Source organism: Gopherus flavomarginatus, chromosome 1 (assembly GCF_025201925.1).
Source record: "Gopherus flavomarginatus isolate rGopFla2 chromosome 1, rGopFla2.mat.asm, whole genome shotgun sequence".
Taxonomy (NCBI): domain Eukaryota; kingdom Metazoa; phylum Chordata; order Testudines; family Testudinidae; genus Gopherus; species Gopherus flavomarginatus.
In genome coordinates, this window is record NC_066617.1 from 190347095 (window position 1) to 190363938 (window position 16844).

The 16844-nt window shown below is 46.9% G+C and overlaps 1 protein-coding gene across 5 annotated transcripts in view; it reads left to right on the top strand.

The window, feature by feature from the left end:
- The window catches only part of USP25 (ubiquitin specific peptidase 25), a 143362-nt gene that overhangs the window by 93056 nt on the left and 33462 nt on the right, over window positions 1–16844 (top strand). For all 5 annotated transcript variants that reach the window (XM_050956976.1, XM_050956992.1, XM_050957001.1 and 2 more), the window contains exons 13-15: window positions 35–196; window positions 3502–3710; window positions 4545–4615. In XM_050956976.1, coding sequence (XP_050812933.1) covers window positions 35–196; window positions 3502–3710; window positions 4545–4615 — 442 coding nt within the window. The remainder of the gene's footprint in view (window positions 1–34; window positions 197–3501; window positions 3711–4544; window positions 4616–16844) is intronic.

The window sequence follows — 16844 nt, forward strand, 5'->3', positions numbered from 1 at the left end:
TGTCAGGATATTTATACATTTCTGTGGTTAACAGATATTTAAGCTATGGTTCTGGTCCTAAACGATTCCCCCTGGTAGATGTCCTACAGTATGCATTGGAGTTTGCATCAAGTAAACCTGTCTGCACTTCTCCGATTGATGATATTGATGCTAGTGCTCCCCCTAGTGGTACTGTAACAGCACAGACCATTCCAAGGTAAAAACGAGATCTCATTTTTCTGTGTTCTGTGTTTAGCGTTTCTGGTTTTAGGTGTTTATTTTTAGGCAAATTATGGATCACTTTTAAGGAATGAAGTTTGTCTGAGGTGAGGGATAGTCAGTGGTTTGAGCATTGGCCTGCTAAACTCAGGGTTGAGAGTTCAATCCTTGAGGTGGCCACTTAGGGATCTGGGGCAAAAATCTGTCTGGGGAATTGGTCCTGCTTTGAGCAGGGGGCTGGACTAGATGACCTCTTGAGGTCCCTTCCAACCCTGATATTCTATGAGGAAGGACTAGGAGGAGGCAGAGATGAGTGTGTGTTTGGTTTTTTAAAAGTGAGCTCCTGACTAACATGGGAAGTTCTAGGATTTGCTCCTCCTCATCATGAATATTTTTCAGTAATACAAAAATGCTATCTATATATGGAGTATTTGTTATGTATTTATAAAAATTATTGTCTAATTTTGTTTTGGTGGAGATTTGTCAATTTTAAACCAAAACCAGAAGCCATATTGCTGTGTATTGTGAATTAGCTCTAAGAAAAATTTATCTTACTGCCACAAAATTGTATCACTATGAGCTCATCTGTTCTCTGTTAGTATAATGTCTGATTGTAGTTATAAAGCTGAAACTTTCCTAAAAGCGGAATCATTATAAATAGTTTAATGAGAGTGACAATTACAATTCTAAAATGAATACAAGATTTTATAAGTGTGTAAATTATACATCATTGGAAAAATGTTATCAGAATCCCAGAATTTTACACATGCCTGTGTTGAATGGCTCCAAGTTTTGCTTTAATCCAGCAATGATCTGCATTTCTAAATCTCAATCATACACTATCTGCTCTTCTTGTGCTTCACTACTTCAGTTGCTGTTTGATCATGTTAAAATCATTCGCAAAATTTTTGCTCTTTTATGTTTTACGTAAGTGTTGAAATACCATGCTGACAGAGGTCAAATTCTGCCCTTGTTTCCACCCCATTGAAGTAAATGGAGTTGAGAGATTTGTACATTAGGATTGAACACAACACTGTGACAATGAATCGGTGCTTTCATACCAACTGATTCATTGGGACAGTAGGTCCCAATCCAGCAAAGCAACTGAAGACTTGCATAACTTGTGAGTATCCCTGCTGAAGTAAATGGATGAAAAGTTTTCTTTTTAAAAGTGCTGAAGTGCTCTGCTAGTATTGCTGTGATCATCATGAATATAGAAACTTCCTATTAATAAAACAGGTGACAGACTCCAGCAAGGGAATGCTGTTTGCCTGAATTACGCTACAAAAAGTGCCTTGCTGTTTAAAATTGTGCTGTAAGATGTGAGTTTTGTGACTTTTAGGCCTATATGTTAAAACATTAAAAACACAAAGTAGATTAGCATAACGTCAACTATAAGTATTCTGTATGTTCTCCACATGACAATATATGCCAGTCAATCTCAGATAACCTTCACAGCAAAACACTTATCTGTTTACTTGGGATTATGCCTCAGGAGGTTAACAAATTTGGGCTCTGTCATATGTACAAATCTGGAAACTAGGCATAAGCTTTTTAGCTGACTCCAAAATGGGAAGGCACAAGGGCAAAAGTGGTCTCTGGGGCTGTGTATAAACTTGATTGTTTTTTTTATTTCCCACCATTGGGGATAGTAATAGTTACTCCTGGTGGAAGTCTATGCCTCAAAATTCTGTGCACAACATTTTAAAATTCTACATTATTTTGCATATCTTACTTTTCAAAATAGCACAATATAATCACACTAGTTTCAATTATTTTGGTAATTTATTTCAAAATACCTGTCAGCACATATATCTATTACAATACACACAACAAAAAAGATTCAGGAAATGTTCTTTGACATGGATTACTTACTAGGTATATTAATACAGAACTTAGAGTAATCATTCATTTAAACTACAATACCGAACTGTATTTCTCACCCCTTTCAGAAGCAGTGCAAAGCCTTGGTGGAGTCAGGGGTAACAGAGGAGCTGAGGGAGAGGGAAATAATGGCTAGACAAGGGTCTGGGAGTGAATCTGGAGGGTGGTTGGATATGGGTGGGAGAAGTGTGGAACAGTTTTTAGGGTTTTTTTGCATAGGAGAGATTGTTAGAGAGTTGGGAAGCTTCCCCCAGGCAGACCCTGGCTGACCCCTGGCTTCTCTCATTCAGTCAGGCACATCCCCATGTGTCCCTGCACTCCCATTCAGCCACCCCTCTCTCATCCTATCCTTATGTGACCCTCACTCCCACGGCCATTCAGCCCCTGGCTCAATGCTATCACCCCACTAGCTCCTGTGCCCTTTCCCCAGTCTGTTCCCCCTCACTAGCCCTTCTGAACCCCAGTCTGATCCCCAGCAACCCTGTTTGCCCTGTTCTGTCCATCCTCCCATATCTTATATCTCCTCGCCTGGCCCCATGGGCAGGGTGCTGTGAAGAAAGCAACCCTCCCCCTCTGCAGGTGCCTGCTCAGGCCCTGAGCTGGCTGCCTTCTCTTCTGGTACCACAGCAGCCCTTGCTGGGTGAAAGGTATAATTGCAGCATCTCCCTGGCAAAGTGTGTTATTAGAGGGGGAGGAGGGAGAATCTGCAAGGAATATGAATTCTTCGTGTGTGCAGTGGTGCAGAATTCTCCTAGGAGTAAATAGTGGCTGCGTTAATGCAGATGTTTACCCTTCTCAGAGGAGCTCTAAAATGCCAGTAGCTTGTGCTCACTGGAGTTCCCATTGTTGCTAGCTCTGTTGGATTAATACTAGCTTAACAATGGTGGAAATCTGAAGGAAAAAGTCTACTGTGGACAAAGTATAAGGAAACCAGTATTTAAATTTTAAAATTTGTGGTATTAACTTGCATTAGGAAAAAATTGCCTTGATGAAACCATATATATAGTGTTTCCTCTTTGAGATGAGCAGCACATGCTTTGAACCACTTTGATAAGTTACGCAATTTTATAATACTATGCAGACGTTCTGATCAGTTTTGATAAAGTAAACTCTGGCTTGAAAGGTTTAATTGTGATTGTCTCTTCACAGTATGCCATGTGGCAACCACAATGACAGAAGATATGAGAAGTCACATGGTGACTCCATTTTGTATTTAATATACTCTCTCTGTACTGTGTTGCTTTAACTTGATAACTGTTAGCTTTAAAGTGTTTAAAACTGCTCAGATTAAAAAACAAAAATTATCAGGGATTGGTTGGTTTATATTTCAGCTCCAAGTGTTTGTGAAGTAAATTTCTGTAGTGTATAGCTTGTGTATAGGAAGCTTGAAATCTCATTTCATATTTTAAATAAATACAGCACAACAGAGCAACAGGGGCCTTCATCATCAGAGATACCTAGCACATCACCTGTACAAAGATCAGTAATACACAAACCATTCACACAGTCCCGAATTCCTCCTGACCTGCCAATGCATCCAGCACCAAGACACATAACGGAAGAAGAGCTTTCAGTGTTAGAGGGCTGTTTACATCGTTGGAGGACTGAAGTAGAAAATGACACCAGAGGTACTGTGAAAAAGTAGGGACTACTGCTGCTTTTGAAAAGAGTGACTGAAAATGTTTCAGTTCTGGAGGAAGAAAATCAGTGTGTTTGACTTCAGTAATTTTTCACAATTCTTACTGGATTTACATTTGTCTTCAACAGACAGCTGAAGGAAAAAAATCTAGTACTAACAAAAATGTCAGTCTGTCTCAGATGGTAAAGCATTCACCTCTAGCCTCAAAGTTTGCCTTTTCACACTAGAGTTGGGCTTGTACCCGATGCAGGCATTGCTGTGAGATATGGAGTGGGGGAGAGGAAGAGAAATGGTACTTGCATTGGTAGATTTTTCCATCCTTGTCCTGTAGCCGTCAGTGTGACGGGCAGTTTAAGGAGTTACGCCAGATTGTGACTGGCCCTTTTGTGGGTGCACAACCTGGGCTCTTTTGGGAGAGTGCAGTGAGTTTCTTTGCAAAAGCTACTTACAGTTGCAGAGCCTTTGTTCGGGAGAGTGCATGGACTGCTCCCTTGGTGTGGGGCATAAGGAAGGGCACTAACTGTTCAGACGAGGACAGGAACAAAGTAGAGTCATTTTCTTGCCCATAGAGCATGCCTGGTATCTTGTGGGAAGCAGGCTGCATTGTCCCTGGGATTGTGGCCTTTACATTCAGGCCTGAGAAACTTCAGTGTCTGGCATGTGAGTGGTTAACATCAATTTTTAAATAAGATTAGGACTGTTTATCCTTATTTGAGCCTTCCAGTTGAAAAGAGTGAAGATGTAGCATATTGTAGAAGCATATAGATAACTCATAGTGGTGGCGCAGAAGGATGTGACTTTTTTTTTTTCCTTATTCCTTTAGACTTACAGGAAAGCATATCTAGAATACATCGGACAATTGAATTGATGTACTCTGACAAATCAATGGTCCAGGTAAGTAAGGTGATCATTTTAAAATAGATCATTTTAATCTTTGGAATGAAAGATGTTTCTTTAATTCTTAGTTGCTTAAAAATTAAACAGTATAGAATGTGTTGAGATTCTTAATCAGAAGATCAGAGAGTTTTGTAGACCTTAATTATGCACCACCAAGTCAAATAATTATACTGTCATACCTATTTTAAGGAAAGTCAGGCAATAGAAATGAGATTACTTAACCAAAGTTGTGCTACAAATCTGTGGCAAAACCCAGAATACCTGATTCTATGCAGCTGCGTTGATGTGAATGCAGTACTGTAATTTTAGCATTGCACAGGAGAAGCTATTTAGGCTGTTGAGTGAGATACTTCCAATTAAGACACAAGCCCATTTTAAAAAGAGGAAAAAATATTTGAATAAAAATACAGGAAACATATTTCCTGTTTATATTTCATCTTCATTTCTTATTCATTTTACTTTGAAACTTCTACAATATGACTCAATTTCACTTCTATTTAACACTGGGTTAAACACTCCTTAACTATTTGGACCTACCTAAATGAATCCATATTAAGCGACAATTATTTTAATTCTGTCCTGATTAAGCATCAGTCAGTCTTTTTGCTATCATGCTAAACCATTTTCTTGGGGAGGACAGCTTGTTAAGTGATATGGTTTGTACTGTGATCAGCAATATTAAGCCATCAGGATATATAGTAGTTGTCCCTTCAATAGTCTCTTATCCACGTAATCCTCTTTCCATGTAGTGGGTGGGGTTTTTTTGGTTGGGGAGGGGGGTGCGTGATTTTGATTAGTAATGTTGGTACGTGTTAGTGGGCATGGCAAGTCACAGACATAAGACAATGCCTCCAGGCCCCAAAGAACTTACAGGCAAAATTAAAGGTAAAGGAAAAGGAGGGACAAGGTCTACAACTGAAGAATTATCTGTCCATTTCTTTTGTCGCAACAAGGAAGAGATGAAAATTTGTTTGATCCAATTTACTCAAAGAGGCTATAGGTGATGGGGGATGCTGCATGAGCATCCTTCTGCTAGTCTTACGGAAGCCCTCTTGTGGTTGGTTGGTTGAGGGCAGCAGCCAAGGTGCAGAAAGGATGCTGTGGAACCGTTCTGAAGACTGGTTACAAGATGAGATGTAAGCATAGAGTTGTGTGTCTAGGAATTGCCATGCTGGATCAAACCCAGTTGTTTAAGTCCAATATGCTGTCTTGTAGTATAACCAATGCTAGCTGCTTCAGAGAAAGGTGTAAGAAACCCTACAGTAATAGCCTGCCTCAAGGGCAAATTTCCTTCTAACCCTAACCCTCAATAAGAGGTTGGCTAATACCCAGAAGCAGGAGGACTTTATATCTTTTCCAAAACTCTTGTTGTTCTTCTTCGAGTGATTGCTCATATCCATTCCAGGTAGGTGTACGCACCGCGCGTGCATGTTTGCCGGAAACTTTTTACCCTAGCAACTCCAGTGGGCCGGCAGGTCGCCCCCTAGAGTGGCGCCACTATGGCACTAGATATATACCCCTGCCGGCCCGCCCGCCCCTCAGTTCCTTCTTACCGCCGTGTCGGTTGCTGGAACTGTGGAGTGCGGCTTGCTGTCCTCCACGTACCTAGCTCTCCTGTACTCTGTTCGTAGTCATAGTTGTAAATAGTTCATAGATAGTTTGATAGTATATTAGTTAGTTGTGTATTATATATAGTTGTTTAACTTGTTCGCGGGTGGGCCGTTGCCCTTCCCGGCGCCCGGCACCGGGCTCATGCCTGGCTCGCCGGGCTTCAAGCAGTGCTCGGCATGCGAGAAGCCGATGCTGACTAGCGATCCCCACGACGAGTGCTTCAAGTGCCTGGGGGAATCGCACATAAGTGAGAAGTGCCGTATATGCAAGGCCTTTAAGCCTCACACAAAGAAGGAGAGGGATCAAAGACTCCGCGCTCTCCTAATGGAAGCGGCACTGACTCCGGCACCGGCAGCGCAGCCGGCCACTTCTACTCCGGCACCGGACCGCGCCGACACTGGCAAGACTCCCCGGCACCGACCATCCCCGGCACCGGGAGCAGATCCACGACCCTCGGCATCTGCAACACCATCGAGGCAGGCCCGAGTGGAATGCCCGGCACCTACCTTGGCCGCGGCACTGCCTGCAGGGCTGCTGTCGACTCCGGGTCCGGAAGGTCCGTCGAGTCCAGCCCCTCCTAGCTCCCCCTTGAGATCAGGGGTCGAACTGTTAGTCCCATCTACGCTGGAGACCTTTGCCTCGGCACGGGACTTGATAGCGCTAACGGAGCCATCGCAGCCTCAGACGGCACCCCCGGGATGGGTAACCTCCAGAGGCAAACCGATGCTAAGAGCGCTGTCTCCAGAGTCCCGGCACCGATCGCCCCGGAGACGTGAACGCTCGCGCTCGGGGCGCCGCTCACAGTCCCGGCACCGTTCTCCCAGGCGGTACCGGTCGCACTCGTGGCACCGATCAGTATCTGCACGGTCCCGGTCTGGCTCCTCTTACCACCGGCACTCTAGGAGCCGTTCACCTCGATGTTCGGCCCCTCGGTCGACCTCCCAGCACCGAGCCGGTGGTAGGTCCTGATCCCGGTCGACCTCCCGGCACCGCGTCGGTGGCAGGTCCCGGTCCCCACTGCCATCCCGGCACCTCGCTGATCGAAGGTCGCGGTCCCGCTCCCGGCACCGAACTCGATGCAGATCCCGCTCCGGATCCCGGCACCGGCTACCACGCCGTTCCCGGTCCCGATCCCGGCACCGATACGGGTCGCTGCACCGATCCTCGGCACCGAGGAGAGCGTTGGAGTCGGCATACAGAGACGCCTATCAAACAGGCTCAGCGCCTCCGTGGCCTTCCAGGGAACCATCTGTGTCCTCTCAGGCAGACAGCGCCTATGCCTTGGGCCAGGACAGACACTCGGCCCTGTTTCAGGACCCTCCACCACAGGAACGAGGGCCTCAACAGTGGGGGTTTTGGACCCCATGGGCGTATCGCCAAGCCCAGGGTCCACAACACATTACCCCTCGCCCTGCGGCGGAACGCAGGCCACCGGAGGCGACGGTGTCTAGACCCCCTCCCTCCCCAGAAGCAGACGGCAGGTCCAGCCACCAGGACCCAGAGCTCCCTCCAGTGACGGAGGTGCAGCCCCAGATAGAACCCCCCGTGGACACTCTGTTGCCGGGGGTTTCCTCGTCGTCTTCACCAGATGAGGCAGTGGCGGGTACCTCGTCCTCCAGCCCTCCCCCGCTAGATCTTAGGGCACACCAGGACCTCCTCCGACGTGTGGCACAGAACCTGGACTTGCAAGCAGAGGAGGTCTCTGAAATCGAGGACCTGGTGGTGAGCATCCTCTCCGCCGATGCGCCCACCAGAGTGGCCCTTCCCTTTATCAAAACTATCCAGGCCAACGCAGCTACTATCTGGCAGTCACCGGCCTCCATCCCTCCGACCGCCCGAGGGGTGGAAAGGAAGTACATGGCCCCCTCGAAGGGCTATGAATACCTGTACATTCACCCGACACCCTGCTCACTTGTGGTCCAGTCGGTGAACGACAGGGAGCGCCACGGTCAAGAGGCCCCAGCGCCCAAGTCGAAGGAGGTGAGACGGATGGACCTCCTGGGCCACAAGGTCTATTCGGCGGGGGCGCTACAGCTCAGGGTCTCGAATCAGCAGGCCCTCCTTAGCCGCTACTCCTTCAACTCGTGGGTAGCGGCGGGGAAATTCGCTGAGCTGTTACCACAGGACGCCCGCCAGGAGTTTACCACCATCGTGGATGAGGGCAAGAAAGTAGCGAGGACATCGCTACAAGCCTCTTTAGATGCTTCGGACTCGGCCGCTCGGACCCTTGCCTCGGGGCTCACGATGCGCCGAATTTCCTGGCTGCAGGTCTCTGGCCTTCCACCGGAGCTCCAACATACTATCCAGGACCTCCCCTTCGAAGGCCAGGGCCTGTTTTCTGCTAAAACAGACCCCAGACTAAAGGACCTCAAGGACAATAGGGTCATAATACGGTCGCTGGGGATGCATACGCCTGCGACACAGCGCAGGCCATTCCGGCAGCAGAACCAACAGCAGCAGCGTCGGCCGTACCCTCAGTTCCGTCCGCGGCAGGACCTCACTAGGCGCCGCGGCAGGAACAACCGACGCAGACAGTCAGGTGGCCAAACGGGGCAGAACCAAGGCTCCGCCAAGGCCCCTCCTGGACCTAAGCCTTCATTTTGAAGGTGCGCCCGAGGGCACAGTACCAGTTTCCCCTCGGGATCCTTCCCCGCAGTTTTCCAACCGTCTTTCTCTTTTCCTCCCGGCGTGGACCCAAATAACATCGGACCGTTGGGTCTTGCGTACGGTGCAGGCCGGTTATCGCCTGCAGTTTTCTTCGCCCCCCCCCACCCACCCACCATCCTCGTCCCTCTTCAGGGACCCCTCTCACGAGCAATTCCTCTGTCAGGAGGTGCACACGCTCCTCATCAAGGGAGCCATAGAGGAGGTTCCAGAGAGCGAGAAGGGCAAGGGGTTTTATTCCCGCTACTTTCTGATCCCCAAGTCCAAGGGCGGCCTCAGGCCCATCCTCGACCTGCGGGAACTCAACAAGTATATGGTGAAGTTGAAGTTCCGTATGGTATCCCTTGGAACCATCATCCCATCCCTGGATCCCGGAGACTGGTACGCCGCCCTCGACATGCAGGACGCTTACTTCCATATCTCTATATCCCCCCAGCACAGGCATTTCCTCTGCTTTGTGGTCGACCGCCGACATTATCAATTTGCGGTCCTCCCGTTTGGCCTCTCTACAGCCCCGAGGGTGTTCACGAAATGCATGGCAGTCGTCGTTGCACACCTTCGGCGTTGCCGCATTCACGTGTTTCCCTATCTCGATGACTGGCTGATCCGGGGCACATCGGAGCTGCAGGTCTGCCACCACGTCCACAGGATCAGCAGCCTCTTTGCTGCCCTGGGCCTCGTGATCAACGTGGACAAGTCTACTCTGCTCCCCACGCAGCAGAATAGAGTTCATCGAGGCCGTTCTGGACTCTACCCTGGCCAGGGCCTTGCTACCCTTGCCCAGGTTCCAGTCGCTGTCGGCCATCATTCTGCGCTTGCAGGCGGCCCCGCTGACCTCTCTACGAACATGTCTGGCCCTCCTGGGCCATATGGCAGCCTGTACGTTCGTGACGGCGTATGCCCGACCCCACATGAGGCCTCTTCAATCTTGGCTCATCGCGCAGTACTGGCCGGCCAGACATTCGTTGGACACAGTCGTCACCATTCCTCAGAGGGTACTGGACTCCCTTCGGTGGTGGCTGGACCAGTCCGTAGTCTGTGCGGGGCTCCCGTTTCATCCGCCCCAGCCCTCGGCATCCCTGACTACGGACGCCTCAGATCTGGGCTGGGAGGGCGCACTGCGGCGCCCAAAGAACTCAGGGCTTGTGGACCCCTCAGGAGATGGACCTCCACATCAACATACGAGAGTTGAGAGCGGTCCGTCTTGCTTGTCAAGCGTTTGTCCATCTCCTTCAAGGTCGTTGTGTCGCGGTGTTCACCGACAACACGACGACCATGTTTTACATCAACAAGCAGGGTGGCACCAGGTCCTCTCCCCTATGTCTCGAGGCAATGCGTCTCTGGGAGTTTTGCATAGCCCATGCCGTTCACCTTTCCGTCTCCTATCTCCCGGGAGTGCAGAACACTCTAGCGGACCGACTGAGCAGATCCTTCCGCTCGCACGAATGGTCCCTCCGTCCAGACGTCGCCCTCTCACTCTTCCAGAGGTGGGGTCGTCCCCGGATGGACCTCTTCGCATCCAGGGAGAACAGGAAGTGTCGAGCATTCTGCTCCTTCCAGGGTCGGGAGCCAGGGTCTATAGCAGATGCCTTCCTGATCCCATTGGCAACCCACCTGTTTTACGCATTCCCTCCTGTTCCGCTGATACACAGGGTTCTCCTCAAGGTGCGCAGAGACAGAGCTCGGGTGATTCTCATAGCTCCAACATGGACCAGACAACATTGGTACCCCATGTTGCTGGACCTCTCAGTAGCCAACCCAGTTGGCCTGCCCCTACATCGGGACCTGATCACCCAGGACCACGGCAGGCTCTGTCACCCGGACCTTCCGTTTCTGCACCTTATGGCATGGCTCCTGCATGGTTGACAGGCTCCGAGTTACGCTGCTCTACCTCGGTTCGGGAGGTTCTCCTGGGCAGTAGAAAGCCTTCCACCAGGGCTACTTACTCGGCTAAGTGGAAGCGTTTCTCCTGTTGGTGTTCGGAGAACGGTCTTCTCCCTGTGGAGACTCCCATCACCACTATTCTAGACTACATCTGGTCCCTCAGGGCCCAGGGTCTGGCGTTGTCATCCCTCCGGGTCCACCTAGCGGCCATCTCCGCATTTCATCCTGGAGTGGACGGATGTTCCGTCTTCTCCCACCCTATGGTGGCGAGATTCCTGAAGGGACTGGAGCGTCTCTATCCACAGATCCGCCCTCCTGCCCCTTCATGGGATCTCAACCTGGTCCTAACTCGGCTCATGGGTCCTCCATTCGAGCCATTAGCTACTTGCTCCCTGCTCTATCTCTCGTGGAAGACCGCCTTCCTAGTGGCCATCACCTCAGCTAGATGGGTGTCAGAACTACGGGCCCTCACAGTAGATTCCCTCGTATACGGTCTTCCATAAAGACAAGGTGCAGCTGAGACCACACCCTGCCTTTCTTCCCAAGGTGGTCTCAGCTTTCCACATCAACCAGGAGATCTTCCTCCCCGTCTTTTTCCCAAAGCCCCATTCGTCCCGCAGGGAGCAACAGCTCCACTCGCTAGATGTCCATCGGGCGCTAGCATTTTATGTGGACAGGACCAAACCGTTCCGCAAGTGCCCCCAGTTATTCGTGGCGGTAGCGGACCGGGTCAAGGGGCTACCGATTTCCTCGCAGAGGATATCTTCCTGGGTTACCTCCTGCATCAGGACCTGCTACGACCTGGCCCACGTTCCGACGGGCCGTGTGACTGCTCACTCCAACAGAGCACAGGCATCATCGCTGGCTTTCCTTGCCCGCGTACCAATCCAAGAGATTTGTAGGGCGGCGACCTGGTCATAGGTCCATACATTCGCTTCCCATTACGCCCTGGTTCAGCAGTCCAGAGATGATGTGGCCTTTGGCTCTGCAGTACTCCAGGCTGCGACCTCTCACTCCGACCCCACCGCCTAGGTAAGGCTTGGGATTCACCTACCTGGAATGGATATGAGCAATCACTCGAAGAAGAAAAGACAGTTACTCACCGTTGTAACTGTTGTTCTTCGAGATGTGTTGCTCATATCCATTCCACACCCGCCCTCCTTCCCCACTGTCGGAGTAGCCGGCAAGAAGGAACTGAGGAGCGGGCGGGCCGGCAGGGGTATATATCTAGTGCCATAGTGGCGCCACTCTAGGGGGCGACCTGCCAGCCCACTGGAGTTGCTAGGGTAAAAAGTTTCCGGAAACGTGCACGCGCGGCGTGTACACCTACCTGGAATGGATATGAGCAACACATCTCGAAGAACAACAGTTACAACGGTGAGTAACCATCTTTTCTTCGACTGCTGCTCCCTGTGTGCATGTTCCACTGTGCATGTTCATGAGCTGTGTGCACCTAGAATTCTTATACGCATTGTCCTTAAGTCCACACATGTGCCCTTGCCTTCCTCAAGTTTCAGCCGAAGTTATGAAGGGCAGAGTGCACTGACTGCTTCTCCAGTTCTTTTTTAACCTGGGTCAGAACCTCCAGTGTCCAAAGCTTTCCTTCAATTTCTTCAATCTGTAAATTGTTCAGTTTCCCTTATTGCCATTGTATATATATTTTTTTTGTTAGTAAGTTTCTAATTGTTTTACAAGTTTTTAGCAGAGTTTTCTAGTTAGCTTCCCCACCTTCAGGGAATCCACCTCATACTCCTCCATATTGTGTTACAGAATCCTGGATTATGCCCAGAATTCCAGGCTTCATAAACGTCAATTATACTTACATTACAGGGTGTGTAGTGCTAGGGGTATCTCAGTTCATTGTATCTAATGCAGTCCTTTGAGAATCCTTGTATCAAGTACTCCTGGTAGCCTTTGCTATGATACATGAGTGATTACTGATGCACCTCAAAGTACAGTTGAGACACATGACCAGAAAGGGCTAAGCATTCTGCAGGATAAATGACTGAAATTCAACCCTTAAAGACATATGGGGAGATAATGTTTGTGTGTGTGTGTGTGTGTGTGTGTGTGTGTGTGTGTGTGTATATAATATGGGTAGTGTTCAACAAGGGGCCCCTGGGACCCTGGCCTGAATGCGGCTGTGCAAGCACGGACCAGAGGACTCAGGAGGAGAAGCGGCACTTTCCCCTTCAAAGCCAGCCAGAGAGAAGTGGCCCTTTGAAGGGGAAAGCGCCTCTTCTCTCCCGCCACTGGCTGCACGGCTTCCTCTGATCCTCCTACTTTGTTACCTCAGTTTGATGCAGGGAGGAAACAAGAGAATGATTGTGGGTGGGGCGGGGCGGGGGGGGCGCTTAACACAATTTTTGAAGTTTCCCTTCCTGTGGATGCCTCGCTCTTGTTACGTACGTTAGTAGTCACCACATGGAAATTTAATGCTAATTACATACTTTGTGTGTTGCTGTGTTACCATTAATTGCTTCTTGATATAATGTAATGGTTTATTGTGAGATACAGCTACGGGTACAGAATTCACTTGCTAGCACTAAACATCTCTCTCTCTATGAAAGGCTGCAATTAACATTCCTCGATCAGACTAAACAGTTCTGGCAGTTAGTTTGCCAGAGAGAAAGAGAGAGAGAGTGAAGTTTAACCCAATTAGCACAATTTTATTTAAAACTCAATTAAAATCTCAGTCCCAATGGGTTGTACTGTGCTGTGCAATGGTGAGGGAATGTCATCAGAAAGGCATACAGCCCCCTCGCCCCCCCATTAGTCTTTCTAATTAATCTGCATACCCATATTCCTTTTAAAAATGCTTCTAACGTGGTTTGGTAACTCAGTTGTATTTGAACAGTGTTACCCATCCAGGACACTCATTTCAGAGGACTGCCAAGATTCTTTCAGCTGAAGTTGTCAGCACTAAGGAGTTTTACAGAGGGCAATGTTCCTGTCTCAGGGACAGGTGCAACCTTTGCTCCCCTTCTGCTTTTCCTACTGGCTAACTGTGAAGCAGACTTGTAGTTTCAGGGAGTTTGCATAGCCTCATAGCTCAAAGAAACTGATATACAGTAGAACCTCAGAATCTTGGGGATGGAGGTTATTTGTAATTTTAAAATGTTCATAACTGAACAAAAACATGGTTCTTTCAAAAGTTTACAACTGAACGCTGATTTTAATACAGCTTTGAAACTTTACTCTGAAGGAGAAAAATGCTACTTTTAACCATCTTAATTTAAATGAAACAAGCACAGAAAGTTTCCTTACCTTCTGAAATCTTTTTTTAATCTTGTCAAATCTTCCCCTTTATTTTTTTAAATTTTTTTGAAGATTAATTTACTGTATTTGCTTTTTCTTGGGTCTCTTGTGCTATCTGTGTACTTCGTTCCAAATGAGGTGTGTGGTTGACTGGTCAGTTCGTAACTCTGGTGTTCGTAATGCTTAAGTTGTATTGTTTTGAGAATGGCAACCTGGAATATATGGGGCATTCCAATATCCCTAGTTATTGTCATAAGTGATCTTATTTTTTTTATCATGACAATAACAAATATTAAACTTGAAGTCCCCTGCTGCAATAATACAGCTTTCAAGATGTGTGCAACGAGAATCCAGCAGACATTCTCCTACACAGATCTTCACTCTAGGCTTTAAATCTTAATAGTAATAAACCTGAAAGATAGCTTACATTTTTAATATCAGACCAGCTTATTAACACTGAGGATTGCTGTATAAATAGCATTTGCATCTCTTCCTCTTTATTTTGTTTTTGTCAGACTGCTTACCTTAGATTAAAAAACCTCTCATTAACATCCTCAGTCCTTCTAAGAAATCTCTTCTTGTATTAAGGATAATAGTAATATTTAATGCTATTTTTATAGAATTGATATTTTTTCCCTTGAACTTTTTTTTAAGAAAAACACCTTAATCTTTTTTGTAAAGGTCTTTTAAGGTAAAGTGGATCATTCTTCCTTCTCTACTCTTATGGTCTTTAACACTTATCTCTACTGCAAAAAGTCTTCAAATTTTGCCATTGGTGTTGCCAGAAGATGGTCACTAGCTAGCATCCTATGTCCCTAAGGTGTTTAGACTCTCACTGCTAACTTATTTGATTCTTGCATTCTACTGGTCTTGAAAACCAAGGCAGATTTCTTGGCCTTACTCATAGGTTTTTTGGTTATTTCCAGCCACTGAAGGCGAGGTAGACCGTGTAATCCAATAAGGCATCACTGTGAGCAAAGGTCGATGTGTGGTGGTGACTGGTAAAAACTTAATTTGTCTTCACATCTGCTACAAACCTTTGTATCAGTATTTTCATTGATTAGGAGCTAAAGTTCATGCTCTGAGGAAAGTACAAGAATGTATACACGTTGGCATGGTCTGGCCTAGACATTGGTATGAAGTCCCTCTTCTGTTATCTCAAAATGAGGGGAGGACCCCTCCACCTGACTTTGCTTCTCTCTAGCTAACAGTTTCTTCACTGACTGAACACAGTAATGCAGCTGTTTTCTGATGTGCTCCTAATTATGATAGATCTATTGGTACTCTCAAGATGTACTTTAAGATGGAAGTGTTCAACTTTCTGATGTACACAGAAATGAACTGACTGAAATATTACTTATTTTTATTAAACCATCAATACGTTACTATTAATTTACATGGCCCTTTACAAACTTAGGTATAATGCATTCCCTGTCCCAGAGAGTTAACAAGTCAAGTAAAGCAAGACAGACACGCTCAAGGGAAAGACATGGGATAATATTTAATGACATTTAGAATATAGGACTGATAAGAGAGGAGGGATTGCTTGAAGAGTTGGATGCTTAATGGGGGGGGGCACCTGACATATAACAGGAAGTCAGTTCTGTGCATCGAAGGCTGGAGCAGAAGAGTACACTCAAAAGGTTGGGATGAATCCAGGAAGTGAGAGCGTGTGGTTTGGGGGAATAAAAACAGATGTGCAAACTGCCAAGATGAAGACTTACCTTTTTTCTTTACCGTTTTGTGTTAATTAGGAGATGGTAGAATCCAGTGAAAACTTTAAGTGATTTTATATATTTTACCAGATGTTTTGGTACAGGTTGACTGTATGTTTTACCTGGCTGGTTTTTTTCTTCTAATTTTAGTGTTTTGTTATATTATAAGATGCTTAGATGCCTATCTACAAATGGCTTATTAATGTATTAAATAAGTATCATCTTTAAGTACTCAAATGGTTGACACAACCTCTCCGTCTTTGACAGGCAGATGGCCTCTGTTCTCTTAAATGTTTACTCAGAGATGACAACTGGTGCATTGAATGCACCAATTATTATATGAGGAAACCATTCATTTATGTAATTTGTTAGTGATGCAGTCAACATGATCAGACAATTAGAACCTAAACTCAGTATATTGTTTGACTTATTATTTATCTCTGCTGATGCACTCTTGTATTTATGCTTTGGAAAGACTTGTTTAAACCAGGAAACGTGGCTTGGCTGTTTTTTTTTGGGGGGGGGGTTAAGCTTTTTAACAGTATGTAATCTAGAGTTTGAAGTTGGTTACTTTCAGAATTGAGAAAAGGAAGGTTGAATTCCTAGTTTTTGGCTGATTGCTTGAAGTTCCAGACATGGTACTTGAACATGACAGTGGTAGAAGAATCATTGTGATGTTGGCATGATGAGTAGTATTCATTCTGGGATGGAGCTGACCTAAACGTTCTGTGTGTCTGTACTGCACACTGAAGAATGAAAAAGAACACGCTCTAAGGAAGAGATTGCTTTTGAGTAGTTTGTAGTGACTATACCTGGGTGAATCACCACTCAGAAATTGTTAGTTAGGCAAATAAAATTGTAGCCACCTTATAACCCATGTTACTTTGTCTGATTTTTCAAGTGTCCAGATCAATATTCTGAGCACTGTTCGCTACTCTCCCACTTGAAGAAGAGGAGGAGATTACTTATGGTAACTGGAGGTAGTTCTAGATGTGTGGTCCCTATTTGGATTACCATACCTGCCCTCCATCCCCTGCATTGTGGATTGGAGTAAGCTAATCGCTTACTGGTAAGAGGGACTGGCGTTTACCCGC